General features: G+C 47.8%; 1 protein-coding gene across 2 annotated transcripts in view; it reads left to right on the forward strand.

Annotated features, from left to right (window-relative positions):
• The window catches only part of DOCK2 (dedicator of cytokinesis 2), a 484,628-nt gene that overhangs the window by 404,877 nt on the left and 55,508 nt on the right, over positions 1-24,243 (forward strand). For both annotated transcript variants that reach the window (XM_043887430.1, XM_043887429.1), the window contains exons 33-34: positions 10,840-10,988; positions 22,150-22,235. In XM_043887430.1, coding sequence (XP_043743365.1) covers positions 10,840-10,988; positions 22,150-22,235 — 235 coding nt within the window. The remainder of the gene's footprint in view (positions 1-10,839; positions 10,989-22,149; positions 22,236-24,243) is intronic.

The following is a 24,243-nucleotide window of genomic DNA, read 5'->3' on the forward strand; positions in this document are numbered from 1 at the left end:
CCTCCCCTGCCACATGTGCTTCCTGCTGATTGGTGCACGTTCTGCAGCCTGCTTCTTATGTGATGTTGTGATCTACCGAAGGCCTTCCAAACACATGGGGGAGAATTGATTCTGTGGCAGACGAGGGTCTCCCGTGATCTGATTTGAGCTGGAAGGTGACCCCAGAAGCTGTCCCTACTTCAGTGAGCTACAGGAATCCTGGGCAAGCTGAGTGGTACCTATGGGAGGAAGGAAGGGGAGATGGAGTCAGCAAGACATTTATTGAGAGTCTGAGTCAGCCCTGTACAAGGAGATTTTATTTAATCTTCCATCACCTCCTGTAAGATGGAAACATTTCCCCCTCATTTTATCGATCAGGGAACTCAGAGGGAAGGAGCTTGCTTGAGATGAAACAGAAGCAAGCCCCAGAGCTTGGTTTTGATTTCACGAGGATGGGGGCTGCATACCTTGCCCAAGGCCTGAATCCTGCTCCATAAATCTGTGCAGAAGGGATGAATGGGTAGATGGATGCATAAATAGTAACAAGTAGCGAGCTCTTTTCACCTCCTGTTTTGTGCCTCCTCCGTGACTCCGCCGCTGGACTGCTCTGTGCTGTCTTAGATGTGGACTATCTTCAGTAGAGCACTTGCAGGACTCTGCCTGTCTCTTGGATTCAACCTAAATCACCTGCCCAGACCTCTTGGTGTCTATCAGTCCCACCTGACTTCCTGGACAGCAGTTCCTCACCCTTCCCAGCAAGGTTCATTCCTTGTCGGGAAAGCAGAGTGGACGTCCACCTGGGTTCTGTGTTTGCTGGCAGCCTTGCACTCAGGTCAAGAGCACATGCTGGTAGCAGAGGGTCGTAGACTGGTTCCCGAAATTGAAGGGAGAGCTGGGCATCCGGGCCCAGAACAGACTCCGCCTCTGCCGGGGGCCTTGCCTTGTCATTGACACGCTGTGAGGCTCGGAGCAGGGCCTGAGTGACCCTGGCCCCGCTTGGGGAGACAGCGCCGTCTCCCAGCCTGTCTGCGAGGCTCAGAAGAGCAAACACTGGGAGTGGGAAGCGGTGGAGGCCACACCCATGGAAGAGTTTTATCGTCATTTTCACCCTGTTGCAACAGTATCTCCTTAGTTGTAACAACCAAAAATATCTGCGTGTGTGCTAAGTCATTTCACTTGTGTCTGACTCTTTATGACCCCGTGGACTGTAGCCCTCCAGACTCTTCTATCTGTCGGATTCTCCAGGCAAAATTACTGGAGTGGGTTGCCATTCCCTTCACCAGGGGAATCTTCCTGACCCAGGGATCGAACCCAAGTCTCTCGCATTTCAGGCAGATTGTTTACTCTCTGAGCCACCAGGGAAACGCTAGACATTACCAAATATCCTCTGTATGTGTTCATGTGTGTATGTGTGTGTGTACGAAACTCCCCTCTTTTGCAAGCCATTACAAAAAGAAATCCCATATCTGCCCTGTTTTTCTAGAACAGCATTTTTGTTTCTCTACTTTGGATAATGATAGGGATAAAAGAAATATTTTGTATGTCATTTACCACTACCCTGCCATAGGAAAAAGGTGCATAGTGCAAGCGGTAGCCAGCCTCTGGCCTCGGGGGCGGGAGTCTGGGAGGTAGTAGCTGGGGCTGCAGCAAACTGAGGCAGGTGCACCCCAGCTGAGAGGAGCAGTTGCTGTCCTGCCTGGGTGAGTGCTGTCCTATTAGAATGCAAGGCTGACAGTGTCACAGCTTCTAGTTTATCAAAAGAAGCCAGGAAACATAATTTTTAAGTGCATTTTTACTTTATGAATATTGGTGATAACTAGTTGAAAGTTTTAAAAGCACCGATGTGTCCAATGAAACAAGGGGCCCAGACTCAGGCTGCAAATGAGCTTGCATTCCCTGCTTTGCAACAGCAAAGACAAGGTAAAGCCCTGCTGGGCTTCCTCTCCCAGATCTACATCCCGAGTGTTGCCAGGATTGCAAAACAGGGATCTGTGCTTTGTGTGTTTCTAGTTCCTCCGCACAGCCTGCGTTTTTCTGAATGTCCTTCATTGCTGTTGTTTTGCACACAGAAGATTTTATTTAGATATAGATTATGTTTTGGCAGGAGCTCCTGCACTCCCAATTATGCTGATGAATGAAAAGATGTTACCAAATACTCTACCTGCTTAGGATCACAGAACATCAGAACTGGAAGGGCCCTTTAGAGAGCATATTGTCCAGCATTTTTCAAACGTTTATTTTTAGCTGAGGACCAATAAAAAAAATATATACCCTGCTCAATACAGAAATTGGATGAAAGCCAAGCTGTTCTAATTGAAGTGGGATGAGGGGGCAGGTGGAGGGTAGTGGGTAAAGCTACTCTCCTGAGCTTCTATGGAGACCCCTGCAGATTTTCTGGGAGAAACCCTGAAGCACTTCAGAGAATAGTTTGAAGCTACAGGTCTGTCCAGCCCACCGTTTTACCAATGAAGAAACTGAGACACAGAAAGGCACTGAGTGTGTGTCCAGCATCACAGAGTGGATGAGAGGTGGATTCAAGACAGGGAAGCCTGGCATGCTATAGTCCATGGAGTTGCAAAGAGTCGGACATGACTGAGCAATGGAACAGCGAACAGCAGCAGGACAAGTACACTGGTGTAAGTGTCCGTCCAGAAGCGTCACGGACCCCTTGCTGTATCCAAGTACCTGTAGGGGTGAATTAGTGGAATTCAGAAACATATTTGTTAGGGTTTGGGGGTTGCAAGAAAGAGATGCCGACTATGGCTGCCTTAATTGGCGAAGGTACTAATTGGAAGGGCAAGGGAAAATGGGCTATGAAGGGTAGGATTGGAGCCACTCAAGGATCCAGGACAAGTGGTGTGATGTTGCCTTTAGGATGTTCTATCCCTCCATCACTCTGCTAAAGGTCCAGCCTCCAGGAGACACCTTTCTATTGTTCTTCCTTGGGTGACCGCTCCATCAATGCCCCCACCAAGCCTGCATCCATCAAGGGAGGCAGAGTTTCCCAAAATAAAATGTTCATGGAGTTACGGAGAAGTCGAACAAAGACACAGTTGTCCACTGCAGAAAAAACAAAAAGTAAAAAATTCTGTTGCAAGGATGGCCATCTCTTCATCTCTTAGCCTGGACTCCTTGGAAGAGGAAGGTATATTGGCCTGAAGCGTTCTCCCTGCTGCTTGTTAGTTACCTGGCTGCCTTCTCCTTGCCTGTCTGCTTCAGGGATGGGGAGCAGAAAGAGGAGCAGAGTGAATGGATGGGTCCCCAGTCCCATCCTACTTTGGGTTCTGCCAGATGCTGGCATTAGCAGGCCTTCTCCAGCAAGCTAATGAGGTTAATCTGCTAATCCAAACCAGAACTAAGCACTGTATACATGGGGGACCAATGCAGTGAAAACTCTACATTGGGTAATGATGAGTTCTAAAGTGCAATTTGTGAAACATCCAAGACAGAGTGAGACATTGAAGCTATCGGTGGCAAACCTGGCTGAGTGCCCATGTAATAGCCATTCTATCCTTCTTCCTGGCTAACGGATCCCTGATTTTTTTTTTTTTCATGATCATGATTTGTCCAGTTAACAATGATTTGTAGCTAGTGATGGCCATGTGACCCACCCAGCTCTATCTGATGAGAATCAGCAGAAATAAACTTCTTGGGGTTTCGGGAAAATTTTTTTTCTTAATTAAAATGAAAGGGAGGGCATAACAGTTTGAGCGTAACACATTTTTTTTTTTTTTGCTTGTAGTCTTTCCCTTTGTTCCTTTCTGGGAAAGAATAAGATGCCTGGAGGTGCAGTAGCCACCTTGAAGCCATGAAGAGTCACACCCTAAGGATGAAGAAGCAGCTCTGGACTAACTGTCTTTGACTTTTTTTAAGGACGAAAACTAAACAGAGCTTACTCAGTTTAGCTGTGGTAATCAGATTTCTGCTACAACCCTATCTGATGTATCATCTAATTCAGTGCCCTGATTTTATAGGCGAGGTCACTGAGGCCCAGAGAAGTACAAGGACATTCCCAAGGTCAACAGCAAATCGGTGACTCAGATGAGACAAAAGAGCCAGACTCGACCTGAAGTCCAATGTTCTTACTAATATTTTTTTTCCAGAATATGCAAAATATTTTCAAAGGATGTGAAATAGTAAACTATGTTTTCCAAAGACTACTGATAATGAGTAAATCATAATGCCTGTTAAGTTTTAAAATTTTGTTTTAATGCCCAAAGCAATCAGGGCTTCATCACCATGATCATCAGCATCATCATCTTCTTCTCATCAAGAATGATTTGAGCAGCCCTGTGATTATAAGATAGCTAATTGCAAAGATCATCTCAGACTGGAAGACTATTCAAGGAAAAGTCTAGACAAGTGTGTTTGTGTGTGTGTATGTGTGTGCGCGCACTTTTGTGAGAGAAGATGCATGCAGGGAAGCCTTAATAGAGAGAAGGATCTGTACCAGGATCAAGCCACTAAAGGGTTAATGCTATTTGTATGTTTGCATCCTGGGATAATGCCAAATATAATGGACTTTCCCTGATAGTGTAGCATCATAACATTTGATTTCTGCTAGGAGGAAAGCAATGCACATTTTGTGAAAATGACTTTGTACTTAACCGGCCCATATTCGCAGGGGTTAATGCTGGTCTGCTATGTTAACAGTCTTCATGGGAGAGAAAGATGAATTCCAGTGGCTGGCATCATGGCCTTACATGTGGGGAGGTCGCTCCCGGCAGAGCTGTGAGAGCAACTGAACCGTCACTTTTTCAGCATCAATGGAGGGCCCAGCCCACCGCTAAGCACCAGGGAAGGATAAGAGAGTTGGGGACGTATAAGGCATGGTCCCTGCCCTCCCTGGAAAAGCCCACCATGAGCTCTTAACATAGGACAAACTGACAGTCTGAAGAACGAACTAAGAGCACGTTCCTTAATGTGAAATGTGTGGTCAAGACTCAGGAGTTCAGGCGAAGAGGAGGAAGGCTCTCTGAGTCAGTGGCTCTTGAATTAGACCCCAGGGTGGTCAGAGCTGAAAGGGCAGCAGCCATTCCAAGCAAACAACCAGCCTAAGCAAACATGACTTCCTTAAATTGGGGAGAAGCTGCTGGGCAGAAATAGGAAATGAGATTAGAAAGGCATCCATCCATCCAACGAACCATCCACTTGTTCATTTAATAACAAATATTGAGCACTGTGATAGGCAGAATAATAGCCCACCAAAGGTGTCCAAGTCCTCACCCCCAGCACATGTGTATAAATTACCTTATATGGCAAAGTGGACTTTTTAGGCATGATTAAGGATCTTGAAGATGGTAAGAGTATCCTGGACTGTCCAGATGGACCCAAAGCAATTACAGGGACCTTAGAAGTGAAGAAAGGAGGCAGGGGAGTTGGAGAAAGGTTAGAAAAAGCAATACTGTTGGCTTTGAAGATGGAGGAAGGGGCCATGAGCCAAGGAATGCGGGTGACCTCTCGAAACTGGCAAAGGGAAGGAAAAGGTTTTTTTCCTCAGACCCTCCAGAAAGAACTCAGCCCCACTCACACTTGACTTTAGCCCAGAGAAACCCATTTCAGACCTCTGACCTCCAGAACTGTAAGATTAGTTTGTGTTGTGCTAAGCCACTGTCTGTGGCAACTTATAACAGCAGCAACCAGAAATGAAGACAAGTAGCCTTGAAGGTCAGGCACTATGCTAGTGGCTGAGGCTGCAACCAAAGACAACTGTAGTGAGAGATGCAGCCCCCAGCCTCGTGGACTTGCACTGATGAGTGACCTTCTGGTTGCAGAGCTGTTTAATTATGGTTGTAAAGGAAAGTAACTGTAGAGCAGAAGCTGGGGCACCCGGAGAGTGTGTAAAGGACTCCGGCCTAGTGAGGGAGCTCCAGGTGGCCTCGATGAGGACGGGGGAGCTCTGAGCCCCAGAGCTGTGGTGTCCTAAGGAACTAGCCTGTGAGCCACCTCTCTAAATTTAAATGCTCTAGCATCCACGTTTTTTAAAAAGATAAAAAGCAGTGAAATTAATGTTAACAGTATATTTGATTTAACCGCATATTCCAAAGTGTTACCATTTCAACATGTAACCAACATAAACATTACTGAGATAGGTTACCTCTTTTGGTTTGTTTTCCAGAACTCTTTCTTTGAAATCTAGTGGGTTTTTTACACTTACCACACATCTCAACTTGGACTAGCCTTATTCCAGCTGCTCAAAGACACATGTGGCCAAGTGGCCTCCATACTGGATAAAGAACAAGTAACATTTACTTATGGGGCCAGCAGTGGTGGGACTCGGATGGAGTCGGGCACAGGAGGGATGCGCATAGTGGGCAGCCTGGGGCGGGATGCAGGCTGAGGAGGGGGAGGCAGGGTGTGGAGATGGGACTTCAGGCCAAAGGGGCTTGCAGGCCAAGGGGACCCATGCAAGGACTGTAGCTGTGGCCAACATGATCAGACTGGGGTTGTCAGACATCTTTGAGGAGAAATAAGAGCCTGTTTCGATGGGATAGAGAAGGGTTTGGAGGCTGATAAATGTCAGCTGTGGGAGACAAGATACATCTGATCCAACCTCCTTCCGGTGCCAGCCCTTTACTCTAGAAGAAAACAAACTGACCAGCCTGAGACGTTCCATGAAAAGCCCCGGGGGCGCCATGGGGTTGGACTGCAGCTTCTTAAACTGCTTTTCCCACAACTCACCCTTGGCCAAGCTCGTGCTGCTCAGCATCGGCCTCACCCCGCCGGACATCAGCATTTGCTGAGCCTTTCTAATGAGCCAAACCCTGTATGGAGCCCTTAGTTTTAAGCTTCTCAACAATTCTTCAGGCAGGGATTATGATTACATCTCTATTTAATAGATGAGATAATATATTTTTAATATTTTTATTTATTTATTTTGGCCACTGCCATATGACATGTGGGGTATTGATATCCCTCAACCAGAGACTGAACCCACACCCCTTGCATTGGAAGCATGGAATGTTAGCTCCTGGACCACCAGAGAAGTCCACAGATGAGATAATAGAGGCTCGGGGACATTAAGTGACAGGCACAAAGCTTCCCTGGTGGCTCAGAGGGTAAAACAATCTGCCTGCATCACAGGAGACTCGGGTTCCACCCCTGGGTCGGGATGATCCCATGCGGAAAGGAATGGCAACCCACTCTAGGATTCTTGTCTGGGAGATCCCAGGGACAGAGGAGCCTGGTGGGCTATAGTCCAGAGGATTGCAAAGAGATGGACATGACTGAGCAGCTACACTTCACTTCTTCACAAAGCCACAGTCTGGAGTGCCAGTGGAGGAATTTTAGGCAGGTTCTGGGCCACAAGGGGAGACTCAACTGCGTGTCCTAGATCAGTACCAAGAGGGGCATTTGCCAAGCCTGAGACGGAGAGGCAGAGATCTGTGTTCCTTCTTCCTCTTTCGAATGAGCGGGGTCGTTTCTGATCAGCCCAGCTTCATTTCAGAGTCCCCAGGAGGCTTCCGGGACTCTGAAATCCAGAGAGTGGTAACTTGCCCTCATCCTGCTCATTTCAGGGTCTCAGAGGGTCTCCTGCTCTCGGGCCGAGCTCCCCGGGTCTCCCGTCAGCCTCCTGAGGTCAGGGACTCTCCCACCGTCACCCTCAGCCTGGTGCACAGGATCGCCTTCTCCCTTCCCCTCTCCCCACCCTCCTCCCTTCCTTCTCCCTGCCCTTCTTTCTTGTTTCTTTCAGTCAGGCTGCCTTCCTAGTGCTCTCAGACCTTCACCTGCAACCTCCCCTCTCCTCTTGCGAGGCCTGGCATAGACCAGAAGGCGAGCACAGCGGCCGGCTTTCCACCCACACGCCTCAGCTCCCCGCTGTGTTCCCCTTTCTGCCAGAGCCTTCCCCAGAGCCTGGGCAACTCAGCATCTGGATTTATCCCACTGACTTGTTGGGACTTGAAAAGCCTTTTCTAATTGGTATCTGTTCCCAGTGAGATTCACTTTCCATTATGTGAGAAAGACCCTCTCACCTATTCCCTTCCTTGCCTTTTTTCAAGAACAATAGCAGGTATGCTCTTGAATGAGAATTTTTTTTCCAAAATGAGTTCACATTCATTTAGCCACAAATATGTTCTCTGTGTGTGTGCCTGTGTGCACATCTATGTATATAAAGGCACACATTCAGATTACTTGAACACAAAATCCAATGTGCTGAAATTCCATTTCTGATGTAAATGAATAAAATTTTTTTATGGAGCATTGTAAGGGCCATTGAGATCACACTTCATTTAGAAATCATCATTATCTCTCTCTCCTCTTTCCTATTCTTCTGCACATCTCTTCAACTGACTGCAAAGAATGCAGGTCAGAAGTGCCTAGGAAATCCCTAGTCTATGGCATGTCTGCTCTTTTATTTTAAACCATCTCAAATATATCTTTATCAGACCCAATGCCCTCCAGTATTCTAAAGGCCTTTGTCACATAAGCAATTTTTCCATTCCGTGGTGGCTTATCTGACAGTTTCCCATCTACCTGCTACTTATTATTACACTCGACTTTGAATTTTAAAACCCCACTGAGAGTTTAAAGAATCTTGAAGGACAAAATCAGAAACCTAGATTAGCAGTTACTATAAATCTGCAAGAAAGCTAGTTTAGGTTTGTTTTTTTTTTTTTCCTGTTTGGAACAATGCAAAGTATAATCCAAACACATTGTATAATGAAGCTGGTATCCTAGAAAAGTGTCTTCATATTTCACTCACCTCTCTGCCTGCCTTCACTATATCATTCTCACTAACTGAAGATGTTCCTAGGATGATGCCTTTTTTATCTGAATTCTGGGGAAACACTCACCCCCAACATTAGGCCTCATTTAGGCTGAATTAAAACTCATTCTCTTGCAGCCTTCCGTCTTGGCTCCTTTACTCAGCTTTAATCGAAAGCAACAGTGCCAGGCTGTATGCCATGCCGCCTGAGTTTCTGCACCCCAGGAGCTCTCTCCCCCAGGCAAGACCACCAGTGCAATGTGCACCTTGACAGTGGGGAAAAGCAGGATGGGCTTCTTGGGCTCTGAGAGTCAGGAGGAGAAAGACGCAGCTGCCGATGAAACACCTGGGTGTCAGCCTCACTGGCAGGGTTACTGGGATGGGCTTGCCCACGCTCCCCAGGAAATCCCCGCAGTTCCTGAGCGCCTCTCCCTTTCCCTTTCTCTGCCACGTCTGGTGTGTGTGCTGAGAAGTCTGCTCAATTGTGCTCGACAAGGCTGCCCTTCATGGTTCATTTTGGGCAAACGTCACAGCAGTGATAGCTAACACTATACAAGGTGTGCCATGTGCCAGGCACTGTCCAGGGTGCTTGATAAATAATAATTCATTACTTCTTCACAACAACCCTATGAAATAAACTCTATTATTCTCTCATGTTACAGGTGAAGACACAGAGGCCTCAAGGGGCCCACTTGCCTACCATCACATAGCTAGTTGATGGAAGAATATATTTACATATTTCAGGCAATCTGGACCCAACTTCAGTGCCCTTCACCTCTTGGCCACACTGCCTGTGCCCCTGGGCTGACTATCCTAGGCTCTGTGCTCAGTGTTGCTATTGTTGTTTAGTCACTTAGTCATGGCCAGCTCTTTTGCAAACCCATGGACTGTACCCTGCCAGGCCCCTCTGTCCAGGAATTTCCCTGGACATGGCATTTCCCAGGCAAGAATACTGCAGTGGGTTGCCGTTTCCTACTCAAAGGGATCTTCCCGACTCAGGGATCAAACCTGCATCTCCTGCATTGGCAGGGGGTGTTCTTTACCCCTGAGCCGCCAAGGAAGCCCACACGAAGTATACACAGACATGTTTTCATGTGGTCTTCTCAACAGGTGGGCATTGCAATTGCATTTTTATGACACACATCTCCAAGTCAAATATAGCCAGTGAGTATAGGAGCTAGACAGATTTATTTCCTCCTTCAGTGGACATTTCCTCAGGTTATAGTATGCTTCAAGCTCAGTGCTACAGGTGTAATAAGAACAGACATGCTCTCTGCTCTCATGAAGCTCTCCATGGGAGAGGCCATTATCTATCAAACAAAGTCATCGTTGCCAAGTTGGCTAAGGAGACAGACCACTAGCCAGGGCAGGGTATCTGATGTAGCCAGGGGTGGGGTGGGCTTGTGGCAGAGCTTTTTTAAAGTGTATCTATCCATGGGAAGCCAGGTGGTAATGGGCAGATGTTGAGGAACGGGCAGGAAAAACTATGTCAACAAAGGAGCACGATGTGCACAGGCCTGGTGGAGAGGTGGCTGGTGAGCTGGTGACCCTGGAACCAGGCCAGCGTGGCGGCAATGCCAGGGGTCAGGGGCGGAGACACAGGAGTGCCTAGAGATGAGGAAGGAGGATCAAGAAGCTGTAGTTCATCTGACCATGAAGCAATGTTTTAACTCCCACTATTACACTGACCATACTTTATAACAGGTTTTTGGCAGCAAATTTTGCTTTTCTTGTTTTCACAAAACAGTTGGTAAAAAAGCACATTTCCAAATCTCAGAAACATGGCTTGTGCTGCAGACAGACATCATTTCAAGTATCCCTGTGATTTGCCATCACTAACACACTCCATCAGGGCCCTATTTGCAAAGGAGATGATGCAGGTGAAAAGCCTTGTAAACAGCGATGTGCCTTCCACACGCCTGGGTTATTATCCCTAACAACGGAGCTTGTTTTGGATGATGCATGCGTTGTTTACAAGAGTTAATATATGTAAAGTGTCCAAAATGGTGCCTGGCTCTGGGTAAACAACTGTATAAGTGTTAACTTTTGTTTTTACTGTTCTGCCTCCCTTTTTTCTTTTCCCAGGCTTGGTCTGGTTCTCCTATGAAATCACGAAAACGGTCTCATGGGCCCATGTGCCTCTTCTCTTTCAGGCCAGAACAAAATCTGCTTCATCCCAGGCATGGTGGGACCCATATTAGAGATGACTCTTATCCCTGAGGCTGAGCTTCGGAAAGCCACCATCCCAATCTTCTTCGACATGATGCTGTGTGAATATCAAAGGAGTGGGGATTTCAAAAAGGTAAAAAATGAGGCTGGAAACTCAGGCCAGCATCCCTAATCCCCAGCCCATTTCCCCATAATGATACCTTCATTCCATCTGCCTGCGCTTCATTCAGAGGCTTGATGGAAGGCTGGGGACATTGATTCACATGCCTGGAATGAGCTGGCAGAGCGGATTTGGTCAGTGTTCTATCATGCTTTCCCGCCAGAGGCCAAGATTAAAATACACTTTCTTGCTGGGTATCCGCGTGGTCCCTTTCTCAAAAGTATAGGAATCCTACTTCCCTACAGAAGAGCCCCCTCAGGGTGAGTCCCAAGGGGCTGCTCCTCCCCCTGCACACATCTGACGCCCACCTTGGTCCAGCACTTCAGCTTCTGCAGTAACACAGAAGATGTGAATGTCAGACTTGGCCACGTGTCAGGTTGCCAGCAAGCAGAGGCGCAGGCCCCGATGCTCAGGAGGGCCCTGCAGAGCTGTGGCAGGGTGAAGTGGGGCTTTCCCCAGCGTGCAAAGAGGGAGCCACTTGGGGCAAATGCAAGGGCCAATAGTCAAATGTTTTCATTGAAAATTCCGTTGGACTGGAAGAATGAGGCCCTTTTTATGGGCCCAGCCACTCCAGACACTTGTGCCAGTGAAGTAAGCACTGCTTTCCACAGCACAGTCCTGGCTCCATTCAGAAGTCAGGCCCAGTTTAGGGAGGTTGGTCTTTACGTCCTGTCAAGTCTGCCTTAGCGATGCGACGCCCTCAGGTCTTGCCCTTCTGTCCTCCCTGCCCCCTCCTCCCCTGGTGCTTCCCTAGTTGGACTCCCTTCTCACCCTGGCATTCCTGCCTCTCATTCTGTACCACATCCCGCACCAAAAATTTTTCCTTAAAATAGGTATCTAAGTGCCTTCTAAAGGGCAGCAGTTTCCAAACTGCTCTTCCTTAAAATCCTTTCTGACTTTATTCTTCCTTTGCTCATTGGTTCCCTAATCCTCATCCAATGAAGTCCAAACCCTGTCGCCTACATTCCAGGTTCTCCTTACTCTTCTTCAGCCAGTGTTCCAGCCGTTTTCTCCAACTCTGTCCACCGCCTCACCTGTTCTCCAGGCATCCCTACTACTTACCTGAATTGTGTTGCCTTGGTAAGCATCCTCTTCCTGTTTCCTCTTCCTCTGCTTCTCGGCCACATTCATGGTCCTGCCTGCCAGCACCATCTGCGTGCTTCTGAATCCTGCAAAGCCCTCCTCAAAGCTCATCCTTTAAGAGACCTTTGCCCTCTATTCCTCTGTCATTCCAGCTGTCTGAAGTATCGTTATTAGACACTGCCTTACACTACAGTCGTTCCTGCTTCTTCCTCATCTTCATGTCAAAAAAGTGATGCCGATGATAAAGATGATGAATGCCATTAGCTGGGTAGACGCCGTGTCAATCCCTGTGAGTGCTTTCCATACATTAATTCATGCAGTCTTTTTATTACAACCCTGTGAGGTCGGCAGCATTATCATCCCACGTATCTATTTCTCCACTTGGCTGGGCCGAGCCTTCGTTGCAGCATGCGGGATCTTCGGGCTTTACTGCGGCACATGCGATCTTTCACTTGTGGCATGTGGGATCTAGTTCCCTGACCAGGGATGGAACCCAGGCTCCCTGCATTGGGAATGCAGAGTCTTAGCCAGTGGACCACCAGGAAAGTTCCCATCCCAGTATTAAGGTGGAAACCCTGAAGCCTAGAGAAGTCACTTACCCACTTACCCTTAGCCATGCAAGAAAGCCGCAGAGCAGAGGTTGCAGCACACAGGTCCCTAGGATGCCAAGCCAGGCCGCATCCTCTGCACTGCTCAGCCACTGGCCCCATCGCAGTAAATGCAGCTGACTGAGAGGGTGGTGGTGCCCTCTGAAGCCGTGCCTCCTCACAGAATGGAGCACCAATTCCACCAGATGCTCCAGGGAAGAGGGGTGGGAGGGTAGATACCTCAGGAAGCCCCTGCATGTCGGAACCCCTCTTGGAGATTTCCAGGGTACCTAACGTATGGAGCCAAGGCACTGAGATGTTCCCCAGTAAACAGACCTGTTGAATTCCTCAAATTCATTTCTGCAAGAAACATCTATCAGACGTGCCAATCACTTTGGAAAAGTTCTAAGAGGAAAGAGGTTCTAAGAGGAAAGAGACTAGCTAGCTGTGACAATCCCAGTGTAAAAGGGTGCACTTCCAACTCAGGGACTGGCAGGCATTGTCTGGTCCCCGAGGCTGGCGACCAGCCATCCACCTGCAGGGAGCCTGTAAAGAAATCAGGTGAAGAATGCAGATGGAGGAAGAGACCATAGCCAGCCAGCTGGGCTGGGGGGTGGGGGAGGGTGGAAGGCGCAGCTGCAGAGGGATGTTTGAAGGTTGTTTGGAGTCTGCCACCTTTTAAGGCAAAGTCTGTGAAGGTTGGGAACATGGGAGGGGCCCCCTGGGTGGGACGGAGGGCACTGTGCTTCCCCTCAGGGCCCCCAGTGGGGTGGGCCCCAGCGGGCTCCTGGAGCAGGTGCGCCAAAGAGACACGCCTGGTACTGAGGCTGCACGGTGTCTGAGAGAGGCGCTAGCCTGGGTCCTTCCTGCGTGACAGCCTCACAGTCCTGTGCGCTGGCCTCATGGCTTCTGAGGCTTGCCTGTGGTGTGATTGTCCTGCCCTAGTGGACTCTATCCCAAGGCACCCCTTTGGCACGCAGCCGCCTAGTCTCCATGAATGGGGTCGTCCCCTGGCTCCTCACTGCAGGCCTGTGCTCATTGTAAACTCTTTCCCTAGTTGCTTCTCCTCATTGCTGCCTTATCAAAAGAGACAGGACAATCAAGCTGACTAATGGGGAGCTGCCCGTGTGAACACCAGCTGTGTGCTTGACCAGAGCCCAGCTGTGGGATGAGCAGACCCAGGTGTCCCTGCCCGGCTCAGAGCAAGCAAATATAGACAGTATCCCCACGGGAGGGAGGAAGCCAGGCCCCCTGAGCTCCACGCTGCCCTGATGGCCAGACCCGGAGCACACCCCAGACCTGGGGTTTGAAACCGGGCGGCCTTGTGGCAGTGCCCAATGCCAGTAGGCAAGAGAAGAACCAGGTGCCCAGAAAGCGACAGGGCTCCCTTTCTAAAACGTGCTGTGAGAGGAAATAGCAGCGCTCAGAGGAGCACTCAGCAGGCCCTCTGCTCCCCTCACGGCAGGCCCTCTGCTCCCCTCACGGCAGGCCTCTGCTCCCCTCACGGCAGGCCTCTGCTCCCCTCACGGCAGGCCCTCTGCTCCCCTCACGGCAGGCCCTCTGCTCCCCTCACGGCAGGCCATGCTGTCAGGCCTTTGCGGGGCTCTTCCTCCGATTCTTCACCTGACGAAGCCTAGTCTCCTTTCAGCTGTGGCCTGCCATTTGGAGAGAGCCTGTCCTTCCTCCTGGGGGCAGTGGGGCATCTGGATGCAGGACCAGAGGTGTGCCCCAGCAGGAGGTGCACCTTGGGACTGGGCAGGAAGGGGCCGGGGTGGGAGGACGAGGCTCACAGGCAGTCTGTCTGAGCAGAGTTCCTTCTGCAGCCTCGTCACCAAATTTCCCTGCCTTCTCCTCTAACCACAGTGAAGTAGCTGATGCTTTTGACTGATACCCTTTACCCCTCATGAATATGTCACTTCACCCCAGACCATCTCAAGGGTCTCTGTCTTCACCTGGAACTGGAATTCACATCCACTGGATTGGGACGTTTCAGCAAGAAGGCCTTCGAGTTGGCCACGCTGTGGCTGCAGTGGTCCTGCTGCAGTGGGAGTGAAGTGCATCTCATCCTGCCTGCGAAGGGCTCAGGCCTGACACCTCTGCCCCAGAGCATGGTGGTGTGCTCACAGGTCTGCCTCCATCTCAAGACCGTGAGCTCTCTAAGGGCCAAGGCAGTTCTCTTAGGCCCGGGACTCTCAGTACGTGTCAAGTGCCTGACGTGAATGTAATGGGAGCCCCGTCAGTGTTCTCAGTATGAATGGAGGCATTTAGACCCCCACCCCACAGCGTTTCAGAGGAAGAGCCTTGGTAGAGAGAGGAACATCCCAGCGAATGTTTTTATAACGTAGGATAACGAGGGTAGCTCACTACTGCCTGAGTAACCCCAGGGGGATGATTAGACCAGTTGTCTTGCTGGCAAATTCTTTGTGGAGGGAGAGGCTATGGTCTTTTTAGATGACAGCTGTGGGAAGGAGTGGAGGTCCTGTGATGCAGAGACTGAGTAGAATGGTTACCTATGAGGCAGATTGTAGAGCAGGATTATGTACTGATCATCTCGAGTGTCTGAGCTCTCAGCAGGAAGGAGGGAATCCCTCTCTCAGAGAAGGAAGAGACAGCAGCATTTGACCGCAGCACTTAAAGCGGTGCCTTCACCTCGGCTCGCCAGGTGGCACTGCGGTAAAGAACCCACCTGGAGTGGGCAAGCAGACTTCAGAGACGTGGGTTTGATCCCTGGGCAGGAAGATTCCCTAGAGAGGGGCTGGGCGGCTCACTCCAGTATTCTCACCTGGACAAGTCCATGGGCAGGGGAGCCTGGCGGGCTACAGTCCGTAGGGTCACGAAGAACGGGGTATGACTGAGAGGACATGCACAAAACTGCCTGGGACGCTGCAGGACTCAGTCATTGCCTGTTCAGTGACTTAGTGAACAGAGATATTGGTTTGGCAGATTCCACTGAGACTGAGTCTTGGCATGGGATAAACTGATGATCCAAATGGCTTAGAACAACATGTGGAAAAGAGCAAATCAATTCAATAAATATGCACTGAGCACCTACTGTCTTCTGAACAGTGTGCTCTGGTGCTAGGCAGACTTGCTGCTTATAAACTGAATAAATTTGAGCAAGTTATTTAAACTTTCTCAGCCTCAGTTTTTCATCCACAAAATATGTATAATAATACCATTATTATGGTATCATAATACCAAACTCAAGCTTCATGGGGGATGAAATGAAACAGGAAGAGATGAGACAGCTCAGAGAAAATGAGGAAGCTGCTCTGACTCCCATCGGCATCCCCCCTTCACATGATGCTGTCCTTTCCAGTTGCTCCCAGGCGGGCTCTGCCCACCCCAGGGCAACTGGCAGCAAAGAAGACCCCAGGCTGGCACATGGATGCCACTCTCCTCTTTGTTATCTCTCTGCCACCCTAGCTGGTCACCATCTCTGACCCCTCCCGTGTCACAGTCAGGACCTTACCTTTGAAGGAGAGCTCTTGTCCCCTAAATTTCACACTTTGGTGGGGCTGGGCTCCTATCAAAAAAATGTAGGCAAACAAGATGATGAAGATAGCTAGGAGGTTCCAAAGCAGTCGGGAGAGACAGAGGAAGCCGTTCCGGGAAGGCGTGATGCAAGTGTGAGGCTGTGTGAGGTCCCCCTGCCACAAGAGGGAGTCAAGCTCCTAGAGCTCATTTCTTTTCTCCTCAGCCCTGAAGGTTCATGTTAGGCATCTGTACCATCTTAACATTTTTTTCTATCATTTATTCATTTTTGGCTGTGCTGGGTCTTACTGCACGCAGGCTTCCTCTGGTTGCGGCTTGGTGAGGGTTATGGTGCATGGACTTCTCACCGCAGTGGCTTCTCATTGTAGAGCACGGGCTCTAGGGCACACGGACTTCAGCAGTTGTGGCTCAGGGGCTCAGTAGTGTATGAACTCTGTTGCCTCTCGGCAGGTGGAGTCTTCCTGGTCCAGGGACTGAACCCATATCTCCTGCGTTGGTTGGTAGATTCTTAATCCCTGGACCACCAGGGAAGTCCCTGTAGCATCTAACTTATGCAAAAGTAACCTGCAGATGCTCCTTAGCAAATATCCACTTTGCAGGGTGGCGTGAGGCATCAGTGATGTGATGCAATCTTGTTAGTTGTGGATGAAATGGATTGGAGAAGCCAGGGCTACTCCCTAACCTCTACACAGTGGCAATGTTGGGTATAAGGCCTATCATGGTGACATAATGTAGTATATGTTTGGGAGTGTAAGGGACCCTTGAGTGTACCCTAAGTCAAGTACATCATCCTTTGAAACCCAAGACAAAGGTCCCACTTTGCCTCAGTTGCCTCATTTATAAAACAGGGATGATGATACCCATCTCCCTTGACTGTTGTAAAGGTTAAATGAGATTAAGATGCTAAAGATGAGGACAGTGTCAACGATGTCATGATGACAATTACTAACAAATATCAAGCCCTTAGTATGTGCTAAATGCCAGGCCAGGCTTTTCACATGTGTTTCCCATTGATATCTCCCCTCAGCACTATAAAATAGGTGCTGCTTTAAATTTCCATTTAAAAGATAAGAAAACTGAGCTTCAGAAGGGCTTATTAACTTGCTCAAGGTCATGTGGTAGGAAAAACAGTCGAAGCAAGACTCAAACTAAGTCTGTGTGTATATGTGTGTGTGTTCAGTCATATCCAACTCTGTGACCCTGTGGACTGTAGCCCATCAGGCTCCTCTGTCCGTGGAATTGTCCAGGCAGGAATAGTGGAGTGGGTCACCATTTCCTGCTCCAGAGGATCTTCCCGACCCAGGGACTGAACCCGGGTCTCCTGCATCTCCTTCACTGGCAGGTGGGTACTTAGCGACTGTGCCACCTGGGAACCAAACCAAGTCTGTTCGATGCCAAAGCTTGTGGTCAAAGCCACTCCCAAGCATAGCCCACCGCTGGTCCCAGCAGCCCAAAGGACCAGAGTCTGCCCTGGGATGTACTTGACTGAAACCTCCCCTCTCCACCCCGCCCCGGAGGGCTCAGGCGTGGCTGGCGTCATCAGCTCTGCACATTCCTGGCACCCTGTAATTTCCCTCCCTCTGGGCTCTTTTGTGACCCTGAGACAAGTGCTTATTTACCCCATCCACTTCTCGACTCCAAAGGAAAGTTCATCTCACAAGGAGGAAGCGTGCCAGCATTTACCATTAAACAGCTCAGCAAAGCTGGTTTCCTCCCTGAGAGCTGCTTTCCAGTAACATTCAGCAATAATAACAATAGCATTAGCAGTAATCATAAGATGATAAGAAAACCCAGTGCACACTTGGGCCTGTGCAATCCCCTAAGCGTTGGGAGTGTCAGTTGCGCAGTCGTGCCCGACTCTTTGCGACCCCATGGACTGCAGCCCAGCAGGCTCTTCTGTCCATGAGATTTCCCAGGCAAGAACACTGGAGTGGGTGGCCAAAATCCCCTAGTGCTTTGTAAATAAAATGTCCCCAGTCTCCCTAACTACCCCATGCAGGAGGTACCACAGTTATGCCTGTTATTAGTCAGAATCAACAAACTATGACCCCACAGGCAAAATCTGTCCTGCCACTTGATTCTGTAAGTGAAGCTTGACTGGACTACACTCATGCTGACTTGTTTTTATATCAGCTATGGCTGCTCTGGTACCACGACAGGGAAGTTGAGTAGTTGTGACAGAGACTGACCCACAAAGCCTAACTAAAATATTTACTAACTGGCCCTTTAAGAAAGCGTTTGCTGAGTCCTGATGTAAACTGTGAAGCTGAGGATTAGAAAGGCCTACTCATTTTCCCGAGACGGTGAAGGAGATGGAGGAGACATTTAAAGCCGGTGCTTGTTTACCCCCATGCCCTAGCATCAGCAGCTCCTCTTGTGGCCCCTTGGCTGTCTCTGTTCCCACCCTGGGCTCAGCACAGTAGACATGTCTAATCATGCTAGCCTGACTTTGCTGACACTTGACACAGACAAAGGGCTTAACAAAATGCATCACATACGGGGCATGATTCTTGTATAGATTGGCAGCCCAGACCCTCACCACACTGGCCCTCATACCTACGTCTCTGTTCTTATTTCCACTCTTTCTTGAACTCTATGCTCCAGCTGAACTGTTCTCATTTTTCTCCGTATTCCCACCTCCCCAGTCTGGAATGCCCTTCCTTTTCATGTTTATCACAGTCCATCTTTCCAGACCTGTGTATCTCCTTCCATAAATCTTCCTCAACTGTGGAAACATAGGAGATTCTTTCTCCACACAGACTACGAGCACAAGCTTCTGGTCCTTGCACTGGCCCTCAGCACACAAAAGGGAGGGGACAGCATCCCCGCAGATGATATGAGAACCAAGGAGAAAGCGAATCTGGTCCCTGTCTTCCATCACCTAAGGGACTCCAACCAACTAAACCAGGCTTGATCCTTTGTGCGCTGGAAAGAACTTGCCTAAAGATTTCTGCCATGCATACGAGACTTTTTGTTTTGTTTTGTTTGTTTTTAATTGAAGTATAGTTGATTTACAGTGTTAGTTTCAGCTATATAGCACAGTGATTCAGATTCATACATGTAATGGTTGTATTTATTTTTAATTGTTTCCTTGGGGTAAATTCCTCAAAGTAGAATTACTTGATTAAATGATATACGTGTTTTTTAGTGATTTTGATAAATCGTTCCTAGGTGTTCACTAGAAAGGTAGTATCAATTTACTCTCACGGCAGAGTTATTAGAGTGTCCCCTTAACAACAGTGGCTGCTGTTGTTCTTTTTAATCTTTGCAGATTTTAATAGGTGAAAATTGGTTGCACTTTTTTTAGGAACTACAAATGATATGAGCTAATACTGACTTTTTTAGCTTATAGAGACTTTATATTTTTGGATGGCTAGATATATCAATTTATATTGCTTTCAGGTTTTCTATCCTCTAAGAACTATATAAATATATTGTCTCTTTTTTTTTCTACTTCTTTATCAGTTTTATTTTTTTGCATGTATTTGAAGTATTTTTATAGTTCTTAAATAGGTTACACGGTATTTTTATTTTTATTTTTTTAATTTATTTGTTTATTTATTTTACTTTACAATATTGTATTGGTTTTGCCGTACATTGACTTGAATCCTCCAGGGGTGTACATGTGTTCCCTATCCTGAACCCCCCTCCCACCTCCCTCCCCATCCCATCCCTCAGGGTCATCCCAGTGCACCAGCCCTGAGCACCCTGTCTCATGCATCCAACCTGGACTGGCGATTCGTCTCACATGTGATAATTTACATGTTTCAATGCCATTCTCCCATATCATTCTGCCCTTGCCCTCTGCCACAGAGTCCAAAAGACTATTCAATACATCTGTGTCTCTTTTGCTGTCTCACATACAGGGTTATCATTACCATCTTTCTAAATTCCATATATATGTGTTAGTATACTGTATTGGTGTTTTTCTTTCTGGCTTACTTCACTCTGTATAATAGGCTCCAGTTTCATCCACCTCATTAGAACTGATTCAAGTGTATTCTTTTAATGGCCGAGTAATATTCCATTGTGTATATGTACCACAGCTTTCTTATCCATTCATCTGCTGATGGACATTTAGGTTGCTTCCATCTGAGACTTTAAACAAGCCATTCAAACTCTCTGAGCCTCGATTTCATCTGTACTAAAAACTGACACTTACTGAGGGTGATGCCAAGCAGGGGCTAGCTGCTTTCAATGCATGATAGCATTTAAAGTGATCCTTGACTTCCAGACCTCATGGGGCTATTGTGAGGACTAAAGGTACAGAAGCAGAGTTAGGACCCAGGAATGCCTAAGGGCTCCCTGAATGTTAGTGACCTTCACCAAGAGCCTCCTTCCCTTCTCGAAGTGCCAGTTTCTTATCTAGCAGTAAAATGAGTGATGAGTTGGATCGCATGATTTGGATGGACTCTTCAAGGGATGATACTAATACAGTATGCAAACCATTTTTGCATTTTAGCCATATAAGAGACACTGAATGGCCCTTCAAAATATTAAATAAGCCCTAAACTCAACTGGGTGAAATGCTTCTTGACACTAAATATGGGAGCCAAAGACATTGGCTTCCATGTTGCAAGAATTGGTGTCTGGGTGCTTTCAGGTCACTTAACTATGCGTGCTTAGTCATGCCCAACTCTTTGTGACCCTGTGGACTATAGCCCACCAGGCTCGTCTGTCCATGAGATTTCCCAGACAAGAATACTGGAGTGGGTTGCCATTTCCTCCTCCAGGGGATCTTCCCAATCCAGGGATTGAACCTGTATCTCTTGTGGCTGCTGCATTGGTAGGCAGATTCTTTACCTCTGAACCACCTGGGAAGCCCTCACTTAGCTAGTCTGATCTCTATTATAGTTGTCACCAGTCTTGACTCTCTGAGGCATCAGTTCACATAAATATTTTAGCTTCAGGTGTGGCTTGATTCAGGAGCTCAAAAATATCACCAGGTTTCAATTTCTCCCCATCTCTTCCTCTCTGATTTCCACTACATTGGTGTCATTCTTAGGCAGACTCCTTCATTGTGTTCCTCCCCAGCAACCTCTGGCTTAAAATCTTCAAGTTAAGCAGAAAGACTTCTTTTTGCTAAGAGTACCAACGAAACCTCAGATTTGAGTCTCACTGGCTTGATCTGGGCCCTTCTCAACTGTAGGGTCTGGATAATGAAAGACACTGACCAGGTGCTTGGCCTATGTCATGTAACCACACCTGGAGCTAGGGAGATGTGTTCAGCCCACCTAAGTCCCACAAATTGAAATTAAGGCCGATGTGATTATCCAAGTTTAAAAAAAGGAATGCTAGGCATGCAGAAATAATAGTTGATCATGCCAACACACCGCCTCTTGAAGATCAGTGCTCTGTCACATACCTCAGAGCCTTTGCCCATACTCTCTGCTTAGAATGTCTTCTCTTTCCTTTCTCCTGAAAAATGTCAACATAAACCTGAGAACAAAGTCAAATGACATGGGCTGTGTGCTTTCCCTGAAGACTTTCCTGTTTGTCTGTCTTTCATATGCCTATCTCTCTGCTCCAGCACTTACCATCTATTGCTCTTCTCCACTCCCAAGGAACTCCTAAAAGGCAAGTGTAGCATCCTGTTTCATATTGCATTCCCAGTTTCCAGCACTAAACCTGGGAGTTGCTACTGCTGTTGAGTTGCGAAGTCATGTCTGACTCTTCACAACCCTATAGACTGTAGCCAGTCAGTCTTCTCTGTTCATAGGGTTCTCCAGGCAAGGATAATGGAGTGCATTGCCATTCCTTTCTCCATGGGATCTTCCTGACCCAGGGACTGAGCCCAAGTCTCTTACATCTCCTGTGTTGCTGGGCATGTTCTTTATCACTAGCACCACCTGGGAAGCCTGGGAGATGAAAAAGCCCCCTGAAGCCCTGATTAAAGTCTTGAATGGACTAATTTCAACATTCAGCCTTCTAACATTGTAATTGTTGACTTTCATCTCCTACTTCTTCAGTTTGAAAACGAGATCATCCTCAAGCTGGACCATGAAGTGGAAGGTGGCCGAGGGGACGAGCAGTACATGCAGCTGCTGGAGTCAATGTGAGTTTAGGACCCAGAGCGGGAGGAACCAGGAGGGCGGGCCTGAAGCCCGAAGGCACAGGACCCCAGGGGCTCTGTCCTCCCCTGGAGACCAATCTGGAGGCTCATGGGTATTGGAGAAACTCCATTTTTGGAAGAAATCTCGCATCTCTCTGCAGTGGCTATTTCTTTGATATTGATGGAACAGGTGATAAAAGAAACTTTGCTGTGTAGGGGAGAGGGAGATAATCCACCAGGATGTTCACTTTTGTTATCTCTTATCTGTGGAATAATTTTTGCTGTCTTTTCCTTTTTTATTTTTTAATCTTTGACACATATTGATCACAGTCAACAGATATGGAGCACATACAATCTGTGGAAACACATTAAGTGATCTCTCTGTATTGTCTCCTTTAGTTGAGTTTTCTCTGTTTGATCTCATTTCATAGCAATGCCCCTAAAGCTCAGGAAGTGTCTTGTCCGAGGAGAGTAGGTCAAGCTAGTCAAGTGGACAAGCTGGGACTGAACTCAGCTCTGCTAAACTCCAGCACACAGGCCCAGTGAGGCAGTGGGCAGTGGACAGCACCTAGGAGCACTGAACTTGGGCTCAGGACAATGTTTTAGCAGCTTGTTGAGATATAATTCATATAGCAGACAGTTCACCTAAAGTGATGAGTAGTGGAACCAAGGTGAAAATCCTCCAGCAACATACAAATGGCCAATGTGGCTTTTAGTGTATTCACAGAGTTGTGCAGCCATTACCACAATCACTTTTAGAACATTTTTGTCACCTCCCAAAAGAAAGCCCATACCCCTTCGTCATCATCCCCTCCCCTTCTTTGCGGTTTCTATGCATGTGTTTATTCTGGACATTTCATATGAATAGAATGATATAACACACAATCCTTTGTGAGTGGCTTCTTTCTCATAGCATGCTCTCTGGGTTCATCCATGCTGTAGCATGTGTCAGTATTCCATTTCTTTTGATTGGATAGACCCTATTTTGTTTATCCATTCATCAGCTTATGACCACTTAGACTGTCTCTACTTTGGGCTATCACAAATAATGCCGCTATGACCATTCATATACAAACGTTTGTGTGGACACGTGTTTACAGTGCTCTTGGGTATATAACTAGGAGTGGAATTTCTGGGTCATATGGCAACTCTATATTTAGCCTCTTGAGGAACCATAAAACTGTTTTCCAAAGTAACTATACCAATTACATTCCTACCAGCACTGTACACAGGTTCCAATTTCTCCATATCCCTCTGTTCATATGTTTCTTACCATTATAGACATCCTAGCAGATACGAGGGCTTCCCCTGTGGCTCAGCTGGCAAAGAATCTGCCTGCGATGCAGGAGACCTGGGTTTGATCCCTGGGTTGGGAAGATCCCCTGGAAATGGGAAAGGCTACCTATTCCAGTATTCTGGCCTGGAGAATTCCATGGACTGTATAGTTCATGGGGTCGCAAAGAGTCAGACATGACTGAGTGACTTTCACTTCACTAGCAGATATGAAATGATATCCATTGTCACTTCAGTTAGCATTTCCTACATGGCTAATGATGTTGAGCATCTTTTCATGTGCACATTGACCATTTGTATGCTGTTGGAGGATTTTCGTCTTGGTTCCACCACTCAGCCGCTGCACAACTTTGGACCAATCATGTCACAGCTTTGGCTTCAGTGTGCCCCATCTGTAAAATGGGGATAATAAGCCTCCTGTGGTTATATTGAAGAATGGACACAGCAGGTAGAAGCTGAATAAACACTGTTTGATCCGCTTCCTAACTCCCAGCGTCTGTCTCTGACACCATGAGAAGTGAGGGCTTCTCCCAAGGTGTAGGAATATGGCTCACACATCCCAAGTTCCCTCCTATTTGTAGATTCCCTGATTTGTTTGACTCTCTGATATGTAGTCAATCTTGAACTCTGCCCAATCCTCTTAGGAAGCTTTTAATTCAACAACAAAAGCACACTGAAGGTCCTATTCTGACCCTCGCCATGACCCTCCCTCCCCGGC

The sequence above is a fragment of the Cervus elaphus genome, chromosome 25 (assembly GCF_910594005.1).
Source record: "Cervus elaphus chromosome 25, mCerEla1.1, whole genome shotgun sequence".
NCBI lineage: Eukaryota > Metazoa > Chordata > Mammalia > Artiodactyla > Cervidae > Cervus > Cervus elaphus.